Source organism: Mangifera indica, unplaced genomic scaffold, assembly GCF_011075055.1.
Source record: "Mangifera indica cultivar Alphonso unplaced genomic scaffold, CATAS_Mindica_2.1 Un_0128, whole genome shotgun sequence".
NCBI classification, from domain to species: domain Eukaryota; kingdom Viridiplantae; phylum Streptophyta; class Magnoliopsida; order Sapindales; family Anacardiaceae; genus Mangifera; species Mangifera indica.
In genome coordinates this window covers 27,785-55,195 of record NW_025401220.1, presented here as the reverse complement: position 1 = coordinate 55,195, position 27,411 = coordinate 27,785, and the positions used below count along the sequence as shown (strand labels likewise).

The 27,411-nt window shown below is 34.5% G+C and overlaps 7 protein-coding genes across 8 annotated transcripts; 4 read left to right on the top strand and 3 right to left on the bottom strand.

The window, feature by feature from the left end:
- Positions 1-741: 741 nt before the first annotated feature.
- Positions 742-1,760, bottom strand: LOC123208015. The gene is made up of 2 exons (XM_044625488.1): positions 1,177-1,760; positions 742-1,022 (listed from the first exon to the last, which is right to left on the bottom strand). The coding sequence occupies exons 1-2, from the start codon at positions 1,279-1,281 to the stop codon at positions 939-941; spliced, it is 189 nt and encodes a 62-aa protein (XP_044481423.1). The 5' UTR covers positions 1,282-1,760; the 3' UTR covers positions 742-938.
- Positions 1,761-1,967: 207 nt separating this feature from the next.
- LOC123208014 (protein JINGUBANG-like) lies at positions 1,968-3,532 on the top strand. The gene has a single exon (XM_044625487.1). The coding sequence runs from the start codon at positions 2,189-2,191 to the stop codon at positions 3,446-3,448; it is 1,260 nt and encodes a 419-aa protein (XP_044481422.1). The 5' UTR covers positions 1,968-2,188; the 3' UTR covers positions 3,449-3,532.
- A 754-nt stretch (positions 3,533-4,286) lies between these two features.
- On the top strand, positions 4,287-6,259 carry LOC123208018. Of its 2 annotated transcripts, XR_006500614.1 has the most exons (4): positions 4,287-4,641; positions 5,112-5,185; positions 5,556-5,630; positions 5,709-6,259. XR_006500614.1 is itself a non-coding variant. In XM_044625490.1 (3 exons), the coding sequence occupies exons 1-3, from the start codon at positions 4,399-4,401 to the stop codon at positions 5,773-5,775; spliced, it is 384 nt and encodes a 127-aa protein (XP_044481425.1). In that variant the 5' UTR covers positions 4,289-4,398; the 3' UTR covers positions 5,776-6,259. The 2 variants fall into 2 exon arrangements, 1 of the variants encoding a protein (XP_044481425.1); XM_044625490.1 differs by lacking the exon at positions 5,556-5,630 and having other exon boundaries at positions 4,289-4,641.
- Positions 6,260-7,897: 1,638 nt separating this feature from the next.
- On the top strand, positions 7,898-8,787 carry LOC123208017. The gene has a single exon (XM_044625489.1). It carries the CDS (start codon positions 8,059-8,061, stop codon positions 8,578-8,580), a length of 522 nt encoding a protein of 173 aa, XP_044481424.1. The 5' UTR covers positions 7,898-8,058; the 3' UTR covers positions 8,581-8,787.
- Positions 8,788-11,036: 2,249 nt separating this feature from the next.
- LOC123208019 (rhamnogalacturonan I rhamnosyltransferase 1-like) lies at positions 11,037-15,757 on the bottom strand. Its single transcript, XM_044625491.1, has 8 exons — positions 14,958-15,757; positions 13,924-13,991; positions 13,752-13,840; positions 13,507-13,669; positions 13,086-13,375; positions 12,406-12,610; positions 11,797-11,954; positions 11,037-11,696 (listed from the first exon to the last, which is right to left on the bottom strand). The coding sequence occupies exons 1-8, from the start codon at positions 15,217-15,219 to the stop codon at positions 11,423-11,425; spliced, it is 1,509 nt and encodes a 502-aa protein (XP_044481426.1). The 5' UTR covers positions 15,220-15,757; the 3' UTR covers positions 11,037-11,422.
- Positions 15,758-18,555: 2,798 nt separating this feature from the next.
- On the top strand, positions 18,556-21,437 carry LOC123208022 (transmembrane emp24 domain-containing protein p24delta9-like). The gene is made up of 4 exons (XM_044625493.1): positions 18,556-18,905; positions 18,991-19,200; positions 20,984-21,060; positions 21,181-21,437. The coding sequence occupies exons 1-4, from the start codon at positions 18,696-18,698 to the stop codon at positions 21,323-21,325; spliced, it is 642 nt and encodes a 213-aa protein (XP_044481428.1). The 5' UTR covers positions 18,556-18,695; the 3' UTR covers positions 21,326-21,437.
- A 406-nt stretch (positions 21,438-21,843) lies between these two features.
- On the bottom strand, positions 21,844-27,410 carry LOC123208021 (integrin-linked protein kinase 1-like). The gene is made up of 11 exons (XM_044625492.1): positions 26,893-27,410; positions 26,581-26,655; positions 26,190-26,306; positions 25,580-25,674; positions 25,061-25,181; positions 24,860-24,939; positions 23,729-23,788; positions 23,355-23,476; positions 23,181-23,266; positions 22,986-23,101; positions 21,844-22,446 (listed from the first exon to the last, which is right to left on the bottom strand). Exons 1-11 carry the CDS (start codon positions 27,211-27,213, stop codon positions 22,365-22,367), a joined length of 1,275 nt encoding a protein of 424 aa, XP_044481427.1. The 5' UTR covers positions 27,214-27,410; the 3' UTR covers positions 21,844-22,364.
- Between the last annotated feature and the right edge of the window lies 1 nt (position 27,411).

Sequence of the window (27,411 nt, the reverse complement as noted above, 5' to 3'; positions counted from 1 at the left end):
TGGCGTTGTTCAAGTTCATCCCTGCTGTCATTGACCGACCATTTGCAATACTATGGTGTGCAAACATCAAACACAAGTCATGAAAAAAATCTCCACTTAAATTCTATGAATGAAATGCTTGCATATTGTCTATGGATCAAATCAGAGATATGTAATAAATGGACTAACTGCAGGGCATCTTTACTTAAGAAATTCTAAATAAAGGCAAGCAATCTGCCCCTCATAGTGCGAGTCGATGATTGGCAACTGTAACTTTGCTTGACTGCTTAAGAAACATGCAGAAAAGAGATGCTAAAGATGAATTGTACAACACAAGCAGGCATTTTTTCAACACCAAATCAAATTACCTTAGGCAACTAACCGTGCAATTACACTTGCAAGTACAGCAAAGGTTTCAATTTCTTTCAGTCTTTTCAGTTTCAGAATCCCCCTATCATTCTTACAGGTTGAATAAATATTGAACTGGAGAGTGGGGAATGCTGCTGGACCCTAAATCTTGGTAGCCAGAACAACTAGAACGGTTGCTGGGAAATGCTGAACCATGGTTAGCTAATATCGAGTAACCAGATTGTATTTGATTTGGAAGCATGGTATGATGCATTGCAGCCCACACAAACATAAGCAATGCATACAAAATGCGTGAGGGGGAACTCCATGTTCTCTATTTAGTCGTATGAAAAATGAAACCTAGAGATTCAGAACATATCATAGCGCTCAAGCAAACAGAAGTTCACAGTTTAATTCTACAAAATTCACATAGAAGTGTTTTCCGATTCACTGAGATAAGAATGTAATTGTAAACCCATTGGGAAAATAAAAAGCAATTAAACAAAAATTTCATCAGTGTTGATAAAAATTATGGCATGAACTTACAATACACATGGTGCTTATGCGAAAACTCATTAATTGAAACAAAATGAGGAACGATACAAACGGAATTACAGAGCATCCTTGTGTTTGTTTTTATTAAGCACTTCTTCTCTCACTCTCCTGCTCTCCGCTTCTTTTTCCAGCCTCTCTTGCTGAAACATCAAAACAAATAAAATTAGTCAACACGTAAATGTCTCTAGGGTTTTCATCGAATTGGGTAAAATAAATATGAAGGGATATGTTTAAAAAACTAACAGTAACAAGTCAAAGAAGAAGAGATTAATAATATTAAGATGGAGAATAAACCTTTTCGTCCTGATAGAGGGCGTACCATACATGGAATCTGTCCATGGACGACCAGAAGACGAAGACCGCAAGTGTCATTCCGAAGTATGTCGACATTCTCCCCATCTTTGACTTCGAATTCGGCGATAATCGAGTTACCAAACTAATTAAACTTCAGTGAGAAATCGAGAAAACACAGCAAGGAGTTATCTGGTGCAGTTGACGAGCAATGACTATTATGACCCTGGAGAATGCATAAATGGGTCGGTACAGTATAAAACTAGATTGGACAGGCCGGCCCATTTAGATAAAGAAATTTTCTCGGGAAAATAACTTTCAACAAGGAAAGCACAAAAAAAGCTGCGCTGGAGTGTACGTATAAGGGAGTTAACATCATCGATTCTTCTCAATCAGAATCTTGGATTGGATTGCTGGTAGAGGCTTAGCTTGTAGTTTTAGTATCTCCGGAAGCCTGCTTTTGTTACTTAAATTCATAAACTCTCCATAATTTAGCATAACTCATAGTGATTGATAATAGATATGTTCAAATTTAAGGACAAAAGACAAGCATTTCTTAGAACCTATCTAATTCCCGATTATCTGCCCGGCTAAAACCTTTACCTACAAGAGATCCAACTTGATAATAGGACAAGCAACAAAGTCCAAAACTTAGAAGAATTGATCGGTATTCCAAATTTGCCTTTTTTTTTTTGCTTCGACTGCAAGAAAATTTCTCTTTTCTTCTTTAATTTCTTTAGGCAAAAATCCTATTGCATGTGGATCCCACTTATCATTTTTCTAGTTTACTATACTGCCCTTGATTTGTTGTACCTTCCAAGTACGCCCGCACACGCATGACCATTTACGTCCAATCATAACCTCGGACAAATCGTTCACCTTCATCCACCTGCCATGATTCTATTACTTGTGTCTATTCTCAGGTTCCCGTATAACTCTTCCCCTCACCTTCCAGCCCCTTTGAATTTTGATCATTTAGAGGCTTTTTTTAATTTTTTTTCATAAAAAGATTAACATGAAGGTTCGGTCATGGTTAGCCATATGCACCACCACCTCCACCGATTCTACCGCTCTATTTCCAAAGAGTCAAAGACCTTTACTCTCGGACACCAGCAGCTCCTCCGATATTGCCGGAAGTTCCACGTCGATAAGCGACTCCAGCTACAGTAGCCTACAAAGCAACCTCTCGCTTCAAACACTGCCCTCCGTTCCTTCCCTCCAAAAAATCTCATCGGAAGATACTGCAAACTTCTCATTTTCTCAGGTTTGCATAACCTCACTTAAGCCAAAGCCCAAGCACCCGATCGGCTGCATCGCTATCCGTCAAAGCCTACTCTATGCCGCCTCCGCTCACGAAATCAACGTCTACGATCGTAACACGTGGAGCCATCTCGATACGTTTAACAATGACGGTTCCTCCTCTGGCTCCGTCAAGTCTATTGCTTTCTGCAATGGAAAAATCTTCACTGCTCATCAGGATGGCAAGATCCGAGTGTGGCAGTTGACGCCGAGAAAGCGTCACAATCTCAAAACTACTCTCCCTACTGTTAACGACCGTTTGCGGCGTTTTATATTTCCGAAGAACTACGTCAACGTCCGGCGTCACAGGAGGAAGCTCTGGATTGAACATGCTGACGCCGTAACCGGTCTAACAGTCGATGACGATTTGATCTTTTCGGTCTCTTGGGACAAGAGCCTGAAAATATGGCAGACCTCTGATCTCCGTTGTTCTGAGTCTATTAGAGCGCATGAGGACGCCGTCAACGCAGTGGCGGTTTCCGCTGACGGAACAGTTTACACTGGATCTGCTGACAAGCGGATTCGGGTCTGGGCCAAACCTTTTAACGAAAAGCGGTACGGGTTGACAGCAACTCTAGAGAAGCACAAATCTGCCGTGAACGCTCTGGCCTTGAGCGACGACGGATCAGTGTTGTTTTCCGGAGCTTGTGACCGTTCGATCTTGGTGTGGGAGAGAGAGGACAGTGCGAATCACATGGTAGTGAGGGGAGCTTTACGAGGTCATAGTAAAGCAATTTTGTGTTTGATCAAAGTCTCTGATTTGCTGATGAGTGGTTCAGCTGATCAGACGGTCAGGATTTGGCAGCAAGGTAACGACGGCAGGTACGGCTGTTTGGCCATTTTGGAAGGCCACACGAAACCAGTGAAGACGTTGGCGGCAGTCATGGAAGATGGCCAAAACGGAACCGTTTCCATATTTAGTGGAAGTCTGGATGGTGAGATTAAGGTGTGGCAGGTGTCGATGCCAAAGGATTAAGGTGCCATGGAAATGTACATTTAATTGTTGAAATTATATTTTGAGTTTATATCAGGCCAAAAGGACTATTTCCTACTTACACTATATTGATTTTTCAAATTTTTTCTTTTTAATTTTAAAAATCTCAAATACTCAGTTATAAACGATTAAAATTAATATAATTCTAACTCCTTAAAATTTTATTTCTTTTTACTCTTTTAAATTTTAAAAACTAAAAGTTTTCATATAACTTAAATTTTAAAAAATGACAGTTTTCCCTTAAAGTTTAGTATCTAGATGTCCAATGCCATCTTCAGCATCATAACCAATGACCTCTTCCTCTCGAAGCAAAAACTAAAGGGAAACAAAAATTAAATAATCAGATCACTTAATTAAAAACTGTCACCTCAATTTATATAAACAAATTTGTATACATAGTTTGGAACTCTCTCATCTAACTGCAGGCTATCAACTTCATTTCAATACCGTTGTTCCCATGACTCCTCACACTTCAAGGTAATACTTATATTTGGCGAAATCAGAATTCATAAAAAATTTATAACAATAAAATTATATGTATTTATTTTACGTATATAAATATATACATATTTATATATATTATCATATAATTATATAATTTTAAATTAAAAATAAAATAACATATATAAATATATATTTATATATCTAAAATAAATATATATAACATTACTTAAAATATAAATGTACGTGAGATTTACTCATTTTTTTAAAACACAAAGGTGGGTCATATCAATATCTTCGGCAATTGTTGATATGGATTAAAAATCCAATAAAGAGGGCCCAAAACCTTAGGATTATGACTTAAAGCCCAGGTTTTATCACAAGTACAATTGTCACTAACCCGTCTCCCCAAATTGCATTGCTTCAATCATGCGTTGCTTAAGGAAAAAACCAGTGTTAGGCAACAGCAGTCACTTGGCAGTGTTATCAAGATGGCAATAAGACTGGCTGTGCTAAAAAGCTCCGGGATTAACTCAGGATGCGCCTTATCCTTCATGCGGTTGGCCCACGTCGCAGCCCTTCCTGCGCCGATGAATACAATTATCAGTTCTCCTATTGTATCTCCACCTTTGGTTTTACCAGATATCTTGGAAGGAAAAAACAGCAGCGGTTTCGGATTCCCAAGTTTCTCATTTGGCGGATCCATGGAACTTATGGCTGTCCCCAAAAAGAAGGTAAACAATTTTTCTTTTCCATTTTGTGTCAACTGAGAGTTTGACTTTAATTTTTGGTCATAGAATTTTTTTTTAAATTTCAGGATTGATTTGAGATTTATGGGTTATATATGGATATGGTGGGATATTCATCCATCAGATTTAGGGTTTTAGATTGCATGATTATCCATTAGGTTAAGGGTTTTAGATTTTTGTGAATATCTATTATGGTGATGGGTTCAGATTGTATGATTTATACAATTTTTAAGATTGCATTGAGCAAACCAAAGCTATTTTAGATGGTGTGGATTATCAATCATCATAGCGCGCTTTGAAGAAAATTTTTATAATGTGGATGTACTTTATCCCTTGAAATATGCATAATTCTGAATAGTCCTTTGTCCGTGGTCCTCTACCCATAAAGACAAAATTTAAGATTGTCTATATAAAATTTCTGTTAAGCGATTCTTGTGGCTTTGTCAATCATGCAGGTTTCTCCCCACAAGAAAGGCATAAGAAATGGGCCAAAAGCTTTGAAGCCTGTTCCAGTGATTATTCGGTGCAGGTAAGGTTTTTTTCAAATAATGTTTGCATTTTTCTTTTTTGATGTTTCGGATTGAGTTTAATCTATTGAGGTAACCTATTTGATATAAGGTTATGTGGTTAGGTAGGTTCGGATCATTGTTTGGGGAAAACTAAATTGGTTTGTGTAATATGCCAGCCTCTTGAAATTTACTATACCATTTTATTTTTGTTTACGACTTCTATTATGTCAACAAATCTATAGGATTAAAAAGTCTTTCTTTTCATCCAATTTATAAGTAATTCATGTAGATTCTCTCACTCTATACTCTAGATGTTAAGAATGATATGTTTACTTTTCTCAAAAAGAGCCTTCTATTAAACTGAGGATTTTCTTGTTTGCTTTTTTGCAGAAAGAGATAGATTTTTCTGTAGTTTAAGGGGTGATACAAAGAACTCATTAGTATCACATCTTCAAGGCTTTCAGTGTACTTAGATTTCAATTTGCTTGTAAATACGTTCAGATTGATATATGTTCTAGAATATAATCGACCACATCATTGCAGGAGCTGTGGTCGAGTGAAGTTGCCACACTTCTTTTGTTGCAGTGGAGAGAGGCGGAAGGAAGAGTGATGGATTAAACAACTATGCTAGCTGCTTCTTTGCAATGAAAGTCCAAACATGGTTTTGAAATAGGAATCAACCATGTTATTTTTGGAATTATCTATCTAAACTTTGCCAGATTCTAATAGTAGAAATACCGATTGCATGGTGCATTTCCTTTTTCATTCTATCTTAATGATTTCTTCATTTAAATGAGGTTCTCAGCACCCACATTGTATAAATTAGCTTGGTGGATAGGATTATTATTATTTTTTTTTGTTTTTTATAACAATGTAATTCTGCTATGGATTCTTTACTCTGGGTGGTGATGATTATTGCAGAGATGGCATTGAAGCCTTTGAATGACAAATTTACTGTGAAGGAGAGATCATTTTTTAATTTATTTGCTTGGAAATCATTGAGAGTCCTTGAAACTTGGATATTTACCATTCATATATTAGATACTTTGGTTGTTTTGTATTGATTTTCTCATTAACAGGTTGTATTTGGTTGAGTATGGTTTGTTTTAATTGATTTTATTTCATTATCACGTGTTTTAATGCAATCATAATTCAAACCAATAAGTCACGGGCTGTCCTTGGTGATGTGAGATTGGACTTCAAAGCCTTATTCGTGTCACCCAGTGGTAAAATGTTGGCCAATGGATTACGGTGGTTCATAAGACCACAGTAAGAAATTATACCGACCCAATAACACAAGTAGGAAACCACATTATTGCTGTGATTGGTGAAGGCCACACGGATTGCCCAGCACAACTAACCACAGGCACCTAAATGTTTATAAATCAAGGTTTGGGGAGTAAGAATCGAGAAAGCAAGGCACCGAAATTATAGACCTTTGGTTTCGGTTCACCTTTGAAGGCAGTTTCATTTCATTGAATTGGCTGAGCAACCGAGGTAGACCTTACATTATTACACTTGTTCTTCTTGATTCTTGAGATAAAGAATAGTGAAAATTCTACTCCTTTTGTTTTAGATTAACCTTCCTCTTCTATCAACTGAGGCTCTATTTTTGACAAACACTGCGAAGTAAAGATGAAGTTTGGGAAAGAGTTCAGAAACAAAAACTGCCGGAGTGGACAGAATAGTACTTCTTATTTACTGGTTTTTATATGATCTTGTTCTTTTCAGGGTTCCTTTTTTGGTTGCTCTATTGCATTGATTGTTGCTATTGTGTTAAGAAAAGAAGCCCGGAATCTAATGGACAAGAAGGTGTTGAGTCATGAAAATGACTCCATTCAGATGATTAGAGTATCATTTTTGTTCTTGAAAATAAACAATAAGAGAAACTCCAAAATTATGCATGGAAATCATATTATGAACTTTTCTTACAATTTTTCGTGCTTAGATTGAAATCGAAGAATAAATTAATTAATATCAATAATGATTTTATTTCTTTTATTTTATTTAGTGGTCAAATTAATATTAATGTATAGAAGTGATATTCTTGTTTTTATTTTGTGTAAAGACCAAATAATATTTTCCACAGAGAGTATAAAAAAATATGAGAGATTACCAAAAGAAAAAAAAAACTCATAAACTATAAAATCTATGTAGTTATAACTCTTAAAATTGTTAGCCGATAATTGCATCACCCCAATTGTCGTTATGTTGATTATATCACTCCTAGCCATTGTCATGTCGATCTTCTCCCTTTTAGTCATGGTTATGTTGATTTTGCCATCTTTCGTTTATTCCCTTCCATTAGGCATCAATTTGTTCATTCATATGTCAGTCATACCTCCAACAATTCCAATTTATGTAATCTAGAAAGATAACTCCAAAACTAGTAGATAAATGTTGTGTAATTATATTGATCGTTTCGAAATCAATCTTAAAGTTATCCTCACACTCCATATTGATAAATTTCGAATTCTCAAGCTCTTTATGATTTAAATGTTGTATTTTTATCATTTAAATTACTCTTTGAAAATATTATAAACACAACTTTGAATCATTCAATTAAAAAAAAAAACCTATAAATCTTGTTGCTCATAGTGATTATCCGTGGTCTCCTACACCACTTTGGACTTCTACTGGAAAAAAAAAAAAAAAAAAAAAAAGCAAAACCAATGTCACATGTTCATCACGTGACTGTTGCCACCATAAACTAAGTCCAATATGAAGCAGACCAGAGTCATGGGTTTATATGAGGTTTAATGTTTAATAGTCAATAGGAGGCTCTCTCTCCTGAACAGCTTCAATAACAAGCTACTCTCAAAAACCCTCCTCCTCATCATCATCTTCCGATCCTCAAAATCCTAATACCTCAGCTAACTCCTTAAATCCTAAAATGTCATCCTCTGATAGTAACCAACCGCAAAATGAAACTCCGGAATCCTCAAATATTGATCCCCAACAAACCCTAGAATCAAAACCCCAAAACCCTGATACCGAATCCCGTACTTATATAATTGATGCAAATATTGAAAAAACCCAAGACGAAAAAACTAAAGAGACGGCCATCGATAATGGAGAAGAAATTGACGGTGAAGGAGCGGAAGGAGCGGAAGGAGAGGAGGAGGGAGAGTGCGGATTTTGTCTTTTTATGAAGGGTGGTGGGTGCAAAGAAAGCTTTATAGCATGGGAGCATTGCGTTGAAGAAGCTGAGAAGAACAAGGAAGATATTGTGGAGAAGTGCCTTGATGTAACTCGTGCTTTGAGGAAGTGTATGGAAGCTCATGCTGATTACTACGAGCCCATTTTGCGGGCTGAAAGGGTGGCTCAGGAGGAGGTCGTCAAGGAGTTGGAGAAAGAGAAGGCTGCCGAGAATTCAAAGGATTCCAAAGGAAATAGGGATGTGGGTAGAAATTAAGATGGTTTGATGACCAACTTTTCTTTTTTAAAGGAATTAATGTTGTTTGTAGGTATGATTTTGATATTTATTAGCGGGAATTCAGTGGAATTTGAGCATGAGATTTCTTGATTATGTTTTGTTAAGGATTTGGAAGAAACATTAAATATAGTTAAGAGATGAGAACTGGAAGTAAGTTTTTTGCAAATGTAGTTAATTTTCACCTTATAATAAGTGGATGATGTGGTTTAACTTGGGAATCAAGTATAATTAGGTAATGTGGTGAGTCCTTGTGTTATTGGATTAACTGTTAAGATTCCATCTCGGCATTTCTGTTGCTTATACCATTAATATAATGTTGATTAAGAATCATTATTTAGTGATATGATAAGTGGAACCAGGGGCATATTATGTGGACTATGTATGACCGTCATTCTTGGAATGTATTGTATCATTTATGGTATTTGCTTATTTCAGTTTTACAACATTCAATCAAAATCTAAATTGAGGTGTGTTAGACTTCGTTGGGCTGTCCATAATATTTTATATGAATATTGTATTGTGGTTGTGTTGTGGGAAACGTGATTTTAAGCTATTGAGGATTAAGTTGATTTCATTACTTTAGATTTCTTGCATTGTGGTGTTGCTTAACCATATTCTTACAAGGTTCAAATAAACCCATTGGTAGTAGCTTTGAACGACATACTCTTTTGTGTCTTGAGTGGAACGATAATTTGCATGATGTTTCAATTTTTTGGTAGGTTACAATGTCTAATTGGGGTATAATGTTCTTATACATTGGACTTTTGTTTTACCCTGTTGCTTACTAGGTCTTCAGCATTTTTTAAACCGTGGTGAGTATATATGCAATAAGTATAAATCATTGCTTTGGTAGAAATCAACGGCTTTTGGTTATTAAAATTCGTGTCTTGAGATAGGGATCCTGTCTTCATAATAATGAAATCTTCCTTACAGTAGTCAGAGAATGCCCATCTCTAATAAGTGTTTTTCTTCAAATAGAATGTTGTCTTCATGTGGTATGTCTGGGAAACTCCTAGGAAAAATGTATTTACAAGTTTTTTCACAAAGATTGAACTTTTAATTTTTTTTAATCACTTTCTTGTACTATTGCCATAGTTTATCATTGAAACACCTTTCACAATTTGTATCAAAATTGTATTTCAATCTCTTCTGCAATTTCTCAAACAGTTAATTGTGGCTTTTATCTAAACAGCAGGAAGTTGAACTGGAGGGTTAGATTGATTATTGCAGGGGATAGATTGATTTGTGTTGCTTTATTGTTATTAGGCCTGAATAAGTTGGAGCAGATGATTTACCTTATGTTAGAATATTTAGGAAGCTCTGGGTTTTAGAGTTAGGTGATATATCTTATCATACTTATTTCATGTTCTTTCTGTTAGAAATATAAGTCTTATGCTAATGTTATAAATGTTTATTTTATATTAAGTGGATATCTGTTGATTTGCTGGGTTTTAAAATTAGTTGTTTGATTTAGATTTTGGTGATTTTGCTGGGTAAACCATGAATTGTAATGTCCCTGAACTCGATTAGTTTGGTTCATTTAGTTCTGATGGTACGGTAACAGTAAGCAGTGGTTTTTTTTTTTTTGAATGGAATGTGTGATTGTCATTCAAACAGAACCGGTTAAGTTATTGTATCACTAGTGATAATTGTTTGATATGTGAATTCTGTAAGTTTTCCCATTTTAGTACATGAAGAAGCAGTTGATTTGCTTTGTTCTACTGTAAATTAGAAGACCAGGCCCAGTTAAGGATACTTGCCAACATTGTTCAAATGCCCATTCTCCAACGTGATCAATCACAAAACAAGTAAATTGAAATGAAACATAGAATTAATGAACTACGAATGATTTCAAGGCAGGCAACAATTGCAGTCAAGGTGTTTGTATGCATGAAATTGTACTCAAACCTAACCATATTCCACGTCCACGCGAATCTCAGAAGAACATTCAATATCTGCAATTTGATCATGAATATACATGCAAAAGAAATTGATCACGATCATGAACATTCAATCTCAGGAGCTTGGCTCTCAACCAAACGGTTCTTTGAATGGCTGCTAAGAGGCCCCCAGTCAAGAACAAGGTTCCAATATGTACCAAAGATTGATGATAATAGCAATTTCATGTATTCCTCTTGTATGTTTACTTTACCATGCATTAAGAAGCATAATTTAATTATAATCTTTTTCATCATTTCCTCACACTCTACGAGCGAGTATTTTTGTTTGCGCTTTCCCTGGCAGCAGAATTAATGTGGAACGTGTACAAAGAATGAAAGCATCTTGTAATTTGAAGTGCAGGATGCATTTATTTTAACAGCTGCTTAGCACTTCACCAATTCTTCCACTCAAATCCATAATGTGCTTTCAATAGACTCATCTGCTCTGCTTGCAATTTTTTTTAATGGAATTTTTTTAACTCCGGGACTGAATCAGTCTCCAAACTTTGCATTCACTTTCAAAGAACAGTGAAACGCTAACAATATATGTTTGATCAACTATGGAATTATGTGACAGCATTGTACACAAGAAGCCTTAAGGCTGGAGAAAAAATGGACTCTATAAAATAAATACAAGAACAGAAGAAATTAAAAAACTGAAAAAATTATAGACCAAACATAGTACCGCCAAGGATGGAACTCAAGGAATCTTTTCTGGTGTTCTTACAAAACTCAGGCGTGTATAGAAGGTTGTTTAAGCTGTAAGGCCTACCTCGAAAAGCAACATGGCTTGATTCCCCCATCCAGTCTTGGAACAGTCACTGTCCTGGACCAGTTCAGAGGAATACCATCTCAAGACGAGTTAAATCTTTCCTGCTGTGTTACTCTAGTTCAGTCGAGTTACTTTGACCTAGTAAATCATCACAATTTGTTCCCTCACAAAGGCATTCTTGAGGATTTGCATAGAAATAATCTTCCTCTTTGGGCTTGTCTGCAATTACTTTTCGCCGAATAGGCTGTCCAAGCCTTTTCTCATGAGCTACCTGTAGAGCAACTGAAAACTCGTTCCAAGAAAGTGTCCCATTCTGATGCATATCCACCAACTCTACAATTTTTCTCCTATCTAGCAGTACAGACTTTTTGAACCCAAGATACCTGCATGAGGTCAAAACAGGGGCATCTTCAGGCGTTCTTTCTACTGGGTCAAATTTTACTTTTTCTCAAATACTTGGGGTTGGAAATACAGTACACATACCTGCGGTGACCTTCCACAACTTTTGCCATGTTTCCATCATATGTAGGGATGAATGTGTTGCTCGCTGTAGAAACAATAAAATCCAGGGCAGCCATTTGAGATGAATGATTCTGAAAAGATTGCAGTTCTGCTGGATCTAACAACGTTTCCTTTTTAACCTGAATTCAAAATCAAATAACTGAGATACAGAACAATTTATATGCTAAGTTCAAGCAAAAGATTCAACACACGTAAGAAAAGAAAATTCCTTTTAGTAAGAATGTTCCCATGTGGAGTCTCCAACCATTTGGAGAACTCATCAAGCTTATTTGGTTCAAACAAGCAGGTAAACAAAACTTAAAAAAATGTGAACAGTTCATCCTTATATCACAAGTGGTACACATTGCTTGCAAACAATCAAAAAGACAATTCAATAAACTAAACACATAATCTTTGGCCTCAAAATTAGGGCATAAGCAACAATTGAGTTGGAAAAATTCTTGTTTAAATAAACATTTCAAAGAATGGAACCACCAAGACTGGCAGAAGCCAAGGGCTTCAAAAGCATTGAGCAGATTAGACAATAGTGTTGGAAGTTCACAGAAAGTAAAGTTACAGAAACAAACTCACAATCCGTGGAAACGCAGCTCTTAGAGTCGCCAACCTCTTTTCACCACCATAAATCTCACCAGCTGCAATATAAATCTGTGTGTTCTCATCAAATCCCAATGCTTGCAAAACTAATGCTGCCTCCTCAGGTGTCAGAGGACACAGACCTTGTGATCTCCTCTCTTCTGACACTATTTCTTTCTCTCTCCACCATGGGTATGCATATCTAAAACATAAGGGGGGAATCATAAGCAAATTATACCAATATCATTGCTCCAAATACATTCAGGAACAAACTCATCTTACACTTATGTTCAAACAAATAGCACAGAGTGAAAGAATACATATAGTCTTGAGTCGGAATCTAATTCTTTCTTCTGAAAAATTCCAAGTATTAAGGCATATGACACAACCATCATCAAAGCAAAATTTTCCAGAATTGGGTTATCGATAACATTACAATTCAAGATTGAACTTTTCAAATTATGTATCAATTAATTTTGCTGAGTTTTGTCCACGAATGACTGCTGTTTATCTTGGTAAACAATAAATTGTGGACACAGTTCAGAAGATACAGAACTTTATAAGCAGATGCCTGATGATTACAAGCAAAATTCATATCATCTCTTTTATTTTTAAAAGAGTCAAACTCCATATCATCAATCAAAAAGAGAAAGCATCAGCTTTCAAACACAACAAACCTCAAATGCTTTAGCTCCTCAGCTTCTTCCATGGTGCAGCCATGAGTACAACCCGAGAAGGCCAACATGTCCATCTCATATCTCAAATGCAAAGCCACAAAAGGTCCCCTTTCTTGTAGAATATGAACCAATTTGTATCCCAAGGCCTCAATCTGAGGAGTGAACTTCAGGCCCTGGAAATTAACACGGCACCTGAGTTTTTGAAGAATAAGTGGAATACCATTGTTTGCCAAACGTGCATCTGTTCTGTTGAAGTGCAAAACCTTATGTTTACTGAAAAGTGGCAAAATCTGCAAATTGAACCCACAACATTCATCAGAGTATGAAACTCAGCAAGAGAATAAATCAGACTTGCTCCTTTACAAAAGAATTACATACTTGCTTTGCACAATTAATATAACATGGGTAGTTCTTTACAGACCTGTTGCAAGTAATACTTTTCATTTGACCAGCTAACAGGTGGCATCTCAAAAGGTTTATATCCATATTTCCTACTGAACTTCTTTGGCAGCCGTTTGATGATTCGAACTTCATCTCTTAGAGAATCAATGAAATGTCTTACATCAAAGATGTCCTCAAAGTTACTGCAGAAGAAACCTAAAAGTTTAAACTTTAAAGCAGCCATCAACAAAAAATATTGCAACTATTCAGAGACAAAGAACACACCTAGGGTCAGCCCAGAAAGATCTCTTATCAAGCTCTGGAACCACCAAAGTGAGATTCAAAAGCCGTGCAATAGTCACCATGTCACATATCTAGAATATCAAATTAGCTGAGTAAATAACTCAATTTAGGATGAGAGTTCAGGCAAATAAGTAGTAAAATATTAAGTACACACTGCAGCACGCATTTGATTCAAGCCCCCATTGCAGGATACGATAAGAAAGCCATTACTTGTATAATTTCCTGCAAAAAAAAAGGTATCATAATCTTATTTTTCTCATATGCAAAAAACTTGTGTAGAAATTTTATTGGTAAAAAAGCAGAGATTCTATAAGGTACAATATACTACAATGTCAATGACAAAACAAAGGTATTTAGAAATGCAAAGTGAGCATACAATACTTATGCGGTTTATGGTTCTTGACAAAATCATCCTAGTTCACAAACACTAACAAGCACATCAATTTACATGCATTACAAAAACAAACCAATTGGGGTAATTTGAGTTTCATATGGAATCACTTATTGTCATAGAAAGTACCACTAAAATGTTCCTTAATGATAAGGTATAGAAAAACATAGTAAACAAAGATACTAAATCATTCATTTAATTATATCTTCATGGATATACTCATCTGTGGATTTCCAAACTAAAACTGATAAGATATGCATGAAAAAGCTCTTTCAGGATCCAAAACGGCTAAACTCAAGGTTAACTACCTTGCTGAAAATCACACACAAACCAGAAAGCCTCAACTAAACCATAACATGTAATCTGTCAGCCTCAATACCTTATTTATAACATTTTTTCACAGTGAAATATTCTAGAATATTGAACATGTCACACAAAAATTTATGTACTTCATTGGTAAAAACTATAACCACCCACCTTTTATAAGCCACTATATCCCATTCTACAGATTAATCCTACCATCAAAAGCACGAATTGTTATATGCAGGTGGTATCAAGCAATTAAAAGTTTAAACCTACTCGTCATCAGATTCCCAACCAAATAAACCACATCTTGTACAAAACAATCAACAAACTGCCAAATGCAGTAACAAAAAATATCGCATACCCTTAGCTAACCAAGAAGAGACATAGCAAAACAACTGAAAACACTAAATCACTAAACAAAATTCTCAACTTTGAAACTGAAAGAACCCAAAAACAGAAATCCCGAAATCGGGTTGCATAAAGAAACTAACTTGGAGCAACAAGAGGAGGCGGAGAATGAATTACGAGGTCCACTTGGCGGGGAGCATTATTAAACCAATTTATTCTGTTGCTTAAATTGGGGAAAATTTTAGGGTGCCAAAGCTCTCCGACGGCCACTAACTGTACCAAACATGTCCATAGCAATATGCTGGAACATACCCTTATAAACCAAACTTGTAATCGTGTTCTGGGAATCACCGGCGCCGGAAATTTGTCGAATCTAACTTGAATATTCTCCGATCTAACTTCCATTTCTCTTCTATTCTCTTCATCGCCGCTTCATTCAAACTCTATGAAAGCTCTACTTTCATCAGAAATTAACAAAAACCCAGTTTCATAGCCGCAACAAACGCGCATTGTTATAAACAGCAGATCTTCAACGTTATAAATAGTAATAATTTTTACTAATCTATGGATTAATCATGAGAGCAAAAAATGAAACCCAGAAAGAGGATATGAGAGTCACGAGCCAAGGAGAGAAATAAATCTGACTCAAAAAGGAACAACCGTCACTCGGGTCGTCTTCTTTAAGGTATTTTTTCCAATAAATAATCCGAAAATTCTGGGAAAATCTTCCTTCTCCAATCTCCCCTCTGGCTTAACTTTATTATATCTACTTTTTTACAGAGACAATCGTCAAATCTATGGTACTATAAGACTCTGTTTCGCTCTTTATCTGATCCGAAATTACGAATTAGTTTGAACTAAAGTGATGTACGGCTGTTGGCTCTCAACTTTCCAAATTAAGCTCCTTTTGGGATTTCATTTATGGTAATTTTTTATATTTATTTATTTTATTTCTCCGATATTCAGGAAAGATTCATCAGATTTAAAATATTTTTTATCTAATTTGTTTTTTATTATTCTTCATCGAAATCATAATTAAAATTCATAAGAATCTCCATCTACCCAAAATAAAAAAATATGAAATACGAAATGTGGTTGACAAAATCAAGGCGACCCAGCAACATCAAATATTGACAAAGTGGTTAATTCCAAGCGACCTCTTTCTATTTTATTATAACTTATTGAGTAAATACATTTTCTTACCAAGGTTTGTTCTGAAATTACACTTTCACCCCTGACGATATAAATTACATTTTTTAATCCAAAATTAAAATTTGTTAATTAAAAAATAGGATAAAAGTGAAATTATTATATTACCCACCAAAAATTTAAGAAGTCAGTTAATTATTAAATTTACATTGAAATGATTTTTTTTCATTTTCTTTAACTTTTATATTCATTTTCTTTATAACCTAATTGATATTCTCACTTTTGATAGTTTTTTTATGACGGTAATTTGACTTCCACATACTTTTGACATCGATCTCTTTATCTTTGACTCATTCTCTGTCAATATCATAGTTTTTTTTTTGTCCATTTCATGCCAATGAAACTCCAATGACACATCTTACATATTAATCTCCTCCTCTCTAGTTCCGTTCAATAATAATTCAACTTCCGCCAACACTTCTAATGTCAATCTCTCCATCTCCAGCCTATTATTTTGTTGATATTGTCATTTAGCTGTCAAATCTCTAGAGACATATATCACACATCAATTTTTTTATTTATAACCCTATTTGACATCGATTACAACTTTTAATAACTCATTCCACTGGTATCAATCTCTTCCCTTTTATTTAACATCAGTTTCACCGTTAGTGATGGTGAGAAAACAGAATAATGGTCACTAGAGTTATAAAGAGTAAATTATAGGTTTTTAAATTTATAAAAGGATTAAATTTTATATTTACAAACATTAAGATTAGCTTGGTAAAAATGTTTTTTTTTTTTTTTAATTTTGGATCATAAAATTACTATTTTATTTTTTAAACTATTGATTTTTCTTTAATGGAGTTTGACATAGGGGGAAATATGTAATTTGATGTTGAAGGGCCGAAAATGTTTTTAAGCCAAATCTTGGTGGGAACATGTTATTTATTTAAAATTTTTATATAATTAACTCCTACTTAATAATAATAAATGTTTATTATGAGATGAGGCGGCCATTGTTAATTTTATTATTAGTAGATGTTTGGTGGAAACTAGCAAAGACTTTGATTGGTTACTCTTCTTGATTGGTGGAAGAGTAGAGGGAAAGGAGGGGAAGGGAAGGGAAAACGAAAGGAGAAAAAGATGGGGGAAGGAGAGTGGAAGACTAAGAGAGGGATTGTACGAAACCGAGTGAAAAAAATTATTTTAATAATTTATTTTATTATTGATATTATTTTATTTTATTTAATTAAAATAATTTTAACAATTTTTATTAACAAAGATCATAAAAAAAACATAAGGGAGAGAAGATAGTTGATTTCTTACTGTGATGATGATTATGTTGGTTGATCGAAATTTCAATTTAAATTGATGATAAAGAATAAAGATTTTTAGGTGGTGGGTGACCGACTAAAAGTTATGATTTTTTTATTCTTACTTTGGAAAATTAATGGTTTTGTTTTAAAAAAATATCAATTTTGTTTTAAAAAATTTAGTTGTTACATTGATTTTGTATATATTTTTTAACTTTTAATCTAATATGGTATCAATCTAATTGGACAGATAAGATAACATTTGTCACATTAGATGTCACATTAATAGATATAATTTTTTATACCAAATTTGGAGATATATATATATATATAAAATATTTTATAATATTATTTCTTTTTTTCAAATATAAAAAATTATTAAAATAGTAACTAAAAATACATTCATTTAAAAAAGTTATTTTTAAAATGATCAAAATAAAAAATATTTAATTATAATTAAATAAAATAATTATTTATATTTATAATCTTTATTAAATATAATAACAATTATTTAATTTTAATTATAAAAAGATTAGCGGATTTATCTATTCAACATCTCAATGAAAACGAAAATTCTCCTCAGACTTTGAAACGACTCGTTTTAGAGTTAATGATGACTGAAATATCATTGAGATGTGAAAAGTACAATAGCCAGGGCTAGGGCTAGGGCTGGGGCTGGGGCAGTGACGTAATGGGCAAGACAAAATTTTCCTCTAATTTTGTCGTCAAACGGTTACATGGGTTTGTTGTAATTTTCAAACTGAAAAAGGCAAGGGTTGAACATTATGTTTGCATAATCCATCAAATATTTTCTTTAATGAACAAAATATGTAATTTGACTTTAAATATGATATTTCAAGGCCCAGCAAAAGCTTACATCATCACACATTGATTTCAGTCTCATCAAAATTCAAAGAATGGGAAATCACAGTAGAAAATTCAAATTCGTGGAATGAGATGAGATGCCTGCCTTCTGAAAATAGAAACACTTGTATACCGTATGATACTTCTTTCTTGATAAAATTATTTATACATATTTTTAATATACATAAATATATATATTAAATAATTAAATAATTTTAAATTAAAAATAAAATAATAAATAATTATATATTGATATATCATGTTGCCTTTATTTATATAAACTAAAATTGACTTTTTAAAAAACAAGTGCATTACAATCAATCAATCAATCAATCACAAGCCCAACTTTCCACTAATTGGGCTTGGGCTATTATAAGAATTCCCATGGCCTGTTCACATGATACCATACTTGCCCAATTAACTGAGCCTACCACGTCGCAAAAACCGTTGACCTCTTTACGGTGGGTGGAGCTGCTGTGACGCTACGAGCCATTCCTTGCGGACGATACTCGTCGACTCTTTTTTCTTTTTATTTTTTATTCCTTTCAAACAATGAATGTCATCACAGCAACCCTAACCCTAATCGTAATAGCTGGGGTTTTATCCTCTACTTCGCAATCACTCCGCTTCGATATCCAATCGGGTCATTCCAGATGCATCGCCGAAGACATCAAGAGCAGCTCCATGACTGTCGGCAAGTACCACATCGTCAATCCTAACGAGGGCCAACCTTTACCCGAATCACACAAGCTCTCCGTCAGGGTATATTTGGAATTTTGTGTTTGTTGTTAACTTTTTTGCGGCTGGTGATAATGAGATAATTAGTTGTTTATTATTGTTAACGTAGGTGACGTCGTCTTATGGGAATAGTTATCATTACGGAGACCATGTTGATTCGGGCCAGTTTGCGTTTACGGCTAGCGAGGATGGGGATTATATGGCTTGCTTTTGGGCTGTTGATCATAAGCCACAAATAACCTTGACCGTTGATTTTGATTGGAGGACGGGTGTGCAAGCTAAGGACTGGTCTAATGTCGCTAAGAAAGGCACAGTTGATGTAAGTCAATTGTATTATTTCTTATGATCTGAGTGTAAAATCTAGTTGATGTTCGATTGTTTGAGTTTAATGCTAGGGTTTTTTTTTTTTTTTTAAACTTTATGATGAAAGCCTAAAGTTAGGATTTTAATTTTTGTGTTCTGGGTAGGTAGGACTTCTGTTGAGAGAATAAGAAATTATTGAAATTCCATTACATCAAATTGATTTTAACTAGGCTGGTTAGTTTGAAAAAACCTGACAGAAATGATCTGAATCATATCTGATTTGATTTATGAAAAGTTCCTTAACATACTCTAGAGATGTCTGAAGTTTCATGTGAGAAACCTGCCCATAGAGGACGTCTTTCCAAATATTTAAACCGTGGAGGTGTCTTTATGTTATGTAATATCAGCAGAGATGATTAAAATTTATTCTTAATGAAATTAATTTGCGAGATATGCTGGAATCTTCACTTAGGGTGTATAGTCTTTTTCTTGGTCAGTTGCAGAGGTGAAAGAATGGAAAATGTTTTGAATTCATGACATGCTTGGTGATTGTGGAAATATAAAGCCAGATGTACTTTCAAATCTACTGCAAGAGGAATGATGTTGGTGGTTATGATAAATGAATTCCTAGTGGGAGGAAGGAGTGTGAGATTCAATTTTTGGGACTTCCTGATTTATCCTTTTATAATTTCATTTGTTTGGTTGAGTCATGGCTGTTGTAGTGAAATATATAGCTCTATAAAATGGTCTACTGGAAGCAGTGTAGATGACTTAACTATAAATTGGGGAAAAATTGAATGATTGTGTTCTGAAGCAATCAAAGTTCTGCTGTGGAAAACTGTGGGTGTTGGATACATGTTTGATATTATTTGCTTGAAGTAAATCTTTACGGACTCTTCACACATCAAGAAGTGTTTGGGCTGACTATCAAGAGACTTATAGTCTGATACTTCAATTATTGACCTGCTTTTTATATCAAAAAGTAATTGGCAATGTATCATTAATTGATGGACAGGTAAACCTTGCAAACTGCTTCCAAATTATTTTGCCAATTGGAGAAAAGAAAAATTATGATCCACTCTTATGAAGAGTAATCCTATCACCTGAAGTTCTTTCTATGTTGCGATTTCATTCAGGTAAGAAGTGGCATCTTGATAGGTGCCTAAGAAACCAAATAAGTAATAGAAGAAACCTCTAGCTAGATCCAATTGAAGTGAGGCCAAGAGGTTTTTTTTTAAAGAATATCCTGGATCCACCATCAATGAAGCTCTTATATATTTGTACTTGTCAAAATATCAAGGTCTTCTACCCATTGGTTTTCTAAGTAACATATTCTGTAGGATTGATCTTTCTCTAGTATGGAATTAGTCTATAGTGCTTACTGGTCCTTTCACTTTTAATAATGTATACTGGTTTCATTTTTTCTATGCTGGCAATGATCTATTTTATTTATGTATTTTTAATCTTGATATATGTGGATTCCTAAGATGTGAACTTGGAAAGCATGTCATTCTTCTGAGAATGGTATACTTCAATTGTAGATCATAAACCGGGCCACTTGCATGGCATCGGATGAGGCCAAGTCTTTTTTTGGGGTGGTTCCAACAGGGCAAACAATTGTGATTATTTTCCTATTAGGATGATAATTCTTTTTTTATTCTAATCATATATGAATTATCATTTGAAATATAAAGGAGTCGCTGTAGTATAGTGCCCAGATTCATAATTGAAAATGGCGCAAGTTTCTGGATTGAGATGAAGGAAAAACTTGACATTCTGTTCATTTTCTTTTCTGCCAGTTCATGGAATTAGAGCTCAAGAAGTTGTTTGATACTGTTGATTCAATTCATCAAGAGATGTTTTATCTTCGGGAAAGGTAATATAATGTTAAATTTTTCCCTCTTGAACTGAAAACCATACTACTATTTCTCAAAGGAATATTCTTCATATATGTATCACATTCAGTTTTACATGCGCATCTTGCTGCTTCTTTCAGAGAATCAGAAATGCAGCAGCTGAATGAAGCCACCAACTCCAGAATGGCGTGGTTGAGTGGGCTTTCACTTTTTATTTGCATAACAGTTGCGGGCTTGCAACTATGGCATTTGAAGACCTTTTTTGAGAAAAAGAAGCTTATTTAAGTTCTTAGTGGACAAGATAAAAACTTTTGTATTCAATTCTCCTGTAAATTATCTTAGAAAAATGTGCTTTTTGATAGAAACAAATAATTATGGGATCAAATTGTTAGATTCATTTGGGGTTTCAAGTGTCGGGATTAAGAAGGAAGGTACTTTCAGATTTTGGTATAACACTGTTTTATGTTAGCTAAAGGAATGATTCTAGGAGAGCCTTCGCATATTAATACAAAAAAGGTCGATTTCAATTGGGTCTGTGTCGTACCAAGTGTGGAGTTTTGATGTGAAGTTACCCTACTTATCAGCCCTTGGAAATTCTGCTACAGATACTATATCAATACTGAGGTAACTTGCCCGTGCTCTTCCATCTATCCTGCTACCGATACTTATCTTCAATGGACTACGATCCCAAGTGCAGCAAAAGTCCAGGGTTGACATTAGCTAGCCGCTATCTGAACTTAACAATGCCCACTTGCGTCCCTATATTCAATAACCGGATCATCCTTTGTTATACAATAAAACAGTTCTGACAAATCAATCTATTTGACATCATCATCGGGGTCTCAACGGCCTTTGAATATAACAATATTGAAAAGAAAAAACGAAAACAGAGAAAGAGAAGAGCAAATGTTGGTGCATTTGCCTACCCTCAATTCTAAATGGTCACTTGTGACCAGAATAAATCACAACTGACAGATTTAAAGGAAAAACCATGGCCGAGATTAAACATTACAATCTATGGATGAAACTCCTTGACTTGTCGGTTCAATACCAACGTAAAAGACTAACAAAATACAGAAACTGAACAACTTAATTAACAATCAGCTAACCTCTTTATAATTGAAATTTTAATAGAATTGCAGAAAGGTAGTCAAAGAAGTAAGTTTCACAAATCTTCCTTAATGGAATCTATTCACAGCACCATCGATGCATTTGGATGCACAGGAAGAAACAGCAGAAACGTTGTATATAGAATCTACCATGTACTTGCCCTTGATCCCTATGAATTAAATAAGCTCCAATGATGATCTGTTGGTAAACTTTCCTAGATCTTTTCAAGCTTTTTCAAAATTTCCAAGAATGAAGGTCTTTTGTTCATGTCAGCATCCCAGCACCTCTCCGTTAACCTGGAAGCATTCAGAAAGAAAGACATTAACAATCAAACAAACAAAATTTCTGGGACCTGTATCTCAGAGAGTCTATTAAAAGTTAACTAGCATATGACAAACTTAATTGAGCATTCCAATTTTTTGCTAAACAACATGAGAACAATGTCGGTTAAAGAAACTTGTTTGATGTCCATACTAAATAAAGACTTTGAAAATTACCTTAATTAAAAAGATTAGCTGAGCAAAATCTGGAAGAACAGCAGTACTAATTAAAAAGTGGAAAGGATTAGTAAAGATCAAATATGCATAGCATAATCTGATTTTCACATCACCCTGAAGGGGGTTTGCTGAGCAGCAAGAATTTGGTCTAACAAGTTTTATTTACCAAGATGGGAAAAGCTTTTACTATCTTCACCAAAAAAAATTGAATGTAGAAGTGTGCCTTTCACATACGGTTCAGTGTTAGCCACCAGAGCAACAACCCACACAGCTAACAGTTTATATTTGATTCATAGATAGGCGATGAATGTTGCAACTAAGGAATAGAATTCACTTACTCTCTCAGTTCAGGGATATATCCTTTAGCACGACAAGAAGGCCTATGTCCCTCTGCCACATATTTGGCTGCCTCATATGGCTCCATATGTGAAAATGGCGGTTCTCCTTCAAGCATCTACTCCAATTGAGAACTCCATGCTTTAGAATCATCCTTATGTACTTTGTATCTTAATGCCATTAAGTAAAAAAATTACCTCATAGAGGATCATTCCAAAAGAGAAGACATCAACCTTTTTATCGTATTTTCGATGCTTGAAGACCTCAGGAGCCATATACCGGTCTTTTATTTTGTTCAAATAATCAGAAAGGAAATAAGTAATAAAAGATTACATTTCAAACATAAACAATTATGACAAAGCGACACTCACAACTTCCGGTCTCCCCAGTCATTTTGTAAACATCATGAGTATTCTGAACCTTGATGAGCTTGCTTAGTCCAAAGTCCCCAACTTTCAAGTGGTCTGCACTTGTGTTGACCAAAAGAACATTCCTGATACATAAGAAACGGTTATACCCAAGAAGAACAAGGAGTATGGTACAAATATTAGCTTAAAAATCATCAAAGAAAAGATACGGAAAGGCCAAATAAGATAGTTGTATTGTTAGTTAAAGAAAATTTGTTTAATTATCTTCCTGATGACAAGGCTCATTAATGCACTAATTAAAACAAAGAATTACTAGCAATATGTAAAAACTTTAGACAATTATTCGTACAAAATATCTAACACAGAGATCAACTCACCTTGGCTTCAGGTCTCGATGAATAATGACATTAGGCTCACTGTGAAGATAAGCCATTCCTCTGGTCACATTAAATTTATAAAAATTAGACTAATATTCAAACTCAGAAAGGCAAATGTGACAATAAATTAAGGTTTTAGGCCATAAGTCATAAACTTCAACTCCCTAATGTTTTTTTTCAAATATAAATGAACGTCTGCATTGTATGAAAAATCAAATAAAACCAGTTTAGTATGTAGAAAGTTTCTCCAAAATACAATGGAAGCCAATATCCCTACTGTGGAAAATGAAAGACCATATTCACATGCAAACAATGAATAAATAAGAACTTCTAAAACACATTAATTTTATGTCTGCTTTTACCAAAAGCCACTAAAAGCTCCAAACAACATGAACATAGCAATATAGGCTATGTATATTCCGAAAAGCATCTTCCAAAGAAAATTCAAAAAGTATGTTTCCCACCTTTAGCGAATATTTGTACAATTCAACGCAAAAAAAAAATGCCAATCAATCTCTATTGGAGTATTTTTAGGCATTTCCAAGGATACAAAACACACTTCAAAAGAAAACTTCCTTTTTCACTCTTTTCATTTCTGGTCAATATAAAACCCAAATATGCATCACCTAAAAACAATCTCAAATTCATGTGCATTATGTCTTGATCACAAAATCTCTCGAATGAACATGAAACTATTTAATATTGGGACTTAGGACCTTTCATCAAGATCAAGGTCTTTTATTTTTACTCAAGATTTTTGGAAAGAACTATTTTAACTAACAAAAATCAAGTACTAAAAAAATTAGGCCATCGATACCACTAATTGAATCAACCCAAAGAACATGAACCAAATTTATCTACAGTTTCACCAGTTAACAAGGGCAAAACAAGATTCTTAATTAGTCAATTACGCCAAAAACCTACCTAAAAATTAGATCCTTATTCTTGTAGCACTAATGTTAATATAAATTTAAGGTAAATAGTAGTTGCATACTATGCCAACTTATAATCTAAAAAACAATTAAATAATAAAGGGTTCACATTCTAAAGCTTTCATCTGTCAATGGATTTATATTCTATTAGAAATGAAACAACCACATCTTAATCAAACTTGAAGAGTTCAAGAATTACTTGGCAATGTCCAATGCAAAGTTAACAGCTGTTGCGGGATTGAGTGCACCTTTTTCCTTTAGGTACCTATGAAGATCACCCTGTGATAGCACATGAATTCACAAGTAAGCATGAGTTATTTTTAATTTCCTCATATCACTGTGAAAAATTCATGCAGAGAACTTAAAACTTAAATAAAAGAGCAAATATGAATTCATATACCCCTCGTAAATACTCGGTAATTAACATAAGGGGCTTCTTGTTGGTGACAGCTCCCAAAAATTGGACTACATTAGGATGTCGAAGTTTCACTAACAAGTTAACTTCATGCTTGAAGTCCTGACTAAATTGGGAAAACAAAAAACAGTAAGGAATTTAGATTCTTTATAATACAAGAAAATTTGGGGAAGAGTAGACTATAGCACAAATTACCAGAATTATCATTTTCCTGAGAATGATAATGTACACAAAATATAAAGATGCCATACATGTCATTTTGTCACCTATTTTAAAGTCAATGGAAACATTTAATTATGTATTGCACATCTTGTGCAGCAATATATAATCATATCCAGTCACATAATTTCAATATAATGGCCAAAAAACACTTAATACATTATAGCTGAAGACCTTTACTAGGTCAATTATTTTACTGATTCAATGCCCCAAAGAATTGTTTCACTCTTTTAAGACATTAATATTGATATAATACACACTGAATTAAAAAAAAAATGCACTTACACCACCAATCTATCATCAGAGAGTGATGGAAGAATACGTTTGATAGCAACAGGTGTTCCTCGCCAAGTTGCTTTCAAAATCTCACCAAAAGATCCCTGACAGAATCAACTATACATCAACCAAGTACGGTAAAAAAAATTAGAAAATCCATCTAGGCAAAACAAAGATAAAACCAACCAAAAAGTAACCTAAAAGTTGAAAATTTCTTCCTAGACATAGCATGTCAAAGTTGTATGAGACCACAATAATGAAAATAGAAAAAATCAAATAACAAGGAAGCTACAAGTTTTTTAAGTAACATCAATGTTTTTTTTTTTAAAACAAGTCGACCTTATATTTGGTTACTTGAACTGCACAGGATGAAACCAAACATAAATAAATGGCCATCAATCACACAGGACAAAAGTATATACCCATGAATCCCCGTTCAATAATTACACCACACTTTTTTATGCCAGATTAGCAGTGAAATGATAATGGGTTAGACAATTTCAAACTTGTAAACAAAATTGGATGCAATTTCCAATTAATCAAGGTAGCATCTTAAGCATTTTGCAACAGCTATAACTTAAATGTCACCAATCTCAGGTGAAGTAAGACCAAAGAACACCTTGCCAATGATTGCTAAGTTTGAGAAGTCGAGCTCTGAAGGATCAATTTCCCAATCACACTTATTTGGAAGAGGGGGAGGGACCGGCTTTGGTTCAAAGTGACTTCCAGTTTGACCCTGCGTCATGCACAAGCATTCAAAATCCACAAAGGCAAAAACCATAAGGCATAAAAGGGTCTCTCTATTAAAAGCTAAATCAGATAAGTAATAATCCGAAATTACAATAAAAAACAATAAGCTCTTTGAAAGATAACAATGATGATGCAAATTGTCAACTTAGTAATTGACTAAAAATGAAAATGAAACAATTAGCAGCAAGAGTAAGATTAAAAAAATAAATAAATAAGATGCATTGAAAATTAAGACATAAAAACGTAAAGGAAGGACTTACAAAAGATAAGCCACCATGAGACTTTAGAAGTTCAACCATGTTGTATTTCTTAGCTCCTTCTGCATCAGCTAGAGGCTGTCAAGGCATAAACCCACGTTTATATACTAAGTAAAAATAAAAAATTACAGCGGTCAAATAATAGTGAGCACATGGATGTATATCATGTTTCTGCATTTAAAAAAAAAAAAGCATTACATGTGAATCCTCAAGAAATGATTCATATTAGTCTTCAATGATAATTAAGCTCTAAAAAATGCTAAGAAAATAAAGATTTTTAATATATATATTTAAAAGTCAAAGTATGAGGAGTACAGTATTTTTCCAGCGATCCTGGGCGTTGACGTCAGCGCCAAACTCGATCAAGGTTTTGGCGACGTCGATCCAGCCATGGAGGGAGGCTACATGAAGCGGAGTCCGATTATCGTAGTCCCTTGCCTGAACCAAAGATGGATCTTCTTCGAGAAGCTTGCGGACAGCAGTGCAGTCATTTTGATGAGCGTGCCAGAGTATAAGAGACGTCCTGCTCACTTTGGCCTTCTCCTTCTGCTTGTCGGTAGACAAGGTGGCAGAATTCCCCTTATCTGATGATTCCGGTACCGAGGAATCCCCGGAAATGGATGAATTCGAGCTCATTAAACAAGGATCTGATCGGATCTGGTCCTTAAGTTAAGTTGGCGGCGTAAGCGTATTGTAGGTGAATAAGGAACTTTATGGATCCTGGATTTTTTACTTTTATGTTTATTTGGTTGGGATTTGCAGGTCGCAAGAAAAGTTGAAGTCCAATAGGGTGTAAAGTTGTTCATATCAGTTATTCAGATTTTTACTTTGTAA

Bases quoted from the DNA above. Each gene is read 5' to 3' on its own strand.
- LOC123208015 (XM_044625488.1), bottom strand. From the start codon at position 1,281: ATGGGGAGAATGTCGACATACTTCGGAATGACACTTGCGGTCTTCGTC. The intron at 1,023-1,176 runs GTTTATTCTCCA...TTGATGTTTCAG, and splicing joins CCCTCTATCAGGACGAAAAG to CAAGAGAGGCTGGAAAAAGA.
- LOC123208014 (XM_044625487.1), top strand. From the start codon at position 2,189: ATGAAGGTTCGGTCATGGTTAGCCATATGCACCACCACCTCCACCGAT.
- LOC123208018 (XM_044625490.1), top strand. From the start codon at position 4,399: ATGGCAATAAGACTGGCTGTGCTAAAAAGCTCCGGGATTAACTCAGGA. The intron at 4,642-5,111 runs GTAAACAATTTT...TCAATCATGCAG, and splicing joins TGGCTGTCCCCAAAAAGAAG to GTTTCTCCCCACAAGAAAGG. The intron at 5,186-5,708 runs GTAAGGTTTTTT...ACATCATTGCAG, and splicing joins CCAGTGATTATTCGGTGCAG to GAGCTGTGGTCGAGTGAAGT.
- LOC123208017 (XM_044625489.1), top strand. From the start codon at position 8,059: ATGTCATCCTCTGATAGTAACCAACCGCAAAATGAAACTCCGGAATCC.
- LOC123208019 (XM_044625491.1), bottom strand. From the start codon at position 15,219: ATGGAAGTTAGATCGGAGAATATTCAAGTTAGATTCGACAAATTTCCG. The intron at 13,992-14,957 runs GTTAGTTTCTTT...TTTTTTTTGCAG, and splicing joins GCCTCCTCTTGTTGCTCCAA to GAAATTATACAAGTAATGGC. The intron at 11,955-12,405 runs GTGAGTTTGTTT...TTTTGAATTCAG, and splicing joins GAGCTGCGTTTCCACGGATT to GTTAAAAAGGAAACGTTGTT.
- LOC123208022 (XM_044625493.1), top strand. From the start codon at position 18,696: ATGAATGTCATCACAGCAACCCTAACCCTAATCGTAATAGCTGGGGTT. The intron at 19,201-20,983 runs GTAAGTCAATTG...CTTTTCTGCCAG, and splicing joins CTAAGAAAGGCACAGTTGAT to TTCATGGAATTAGAGCTCAA. The intron at 21,061-21,180 runs GTAATATAATGT...TGCTTCTTTCAG, and splicing joins ATGTTTTATCTTCGGGAAAG to AGAATCAGAAATGCAGCAGC.
- LOC123208021 (XM_044625492.1), bottom strand. From the start codon at position 27,213: ATGAGCTCGAATTCATCCATTTCCGGGGATTCCTCGGTACCGGAATCA. The intron at 23,789-24,859 runs GTAATTCTTGAA...TAATGTGACCAG, and splicing joins TTTGCATTGGACATTGCCAA to AGGAATGGCTTATCTTCACA. The intron at 23,477-23,728 runs GTGAGTTGATCT...CTTATGTATCAG, and splicing joins CATCGAGACCTGAAGCCAAG to GAATGTTCTTTTGGTCAACA.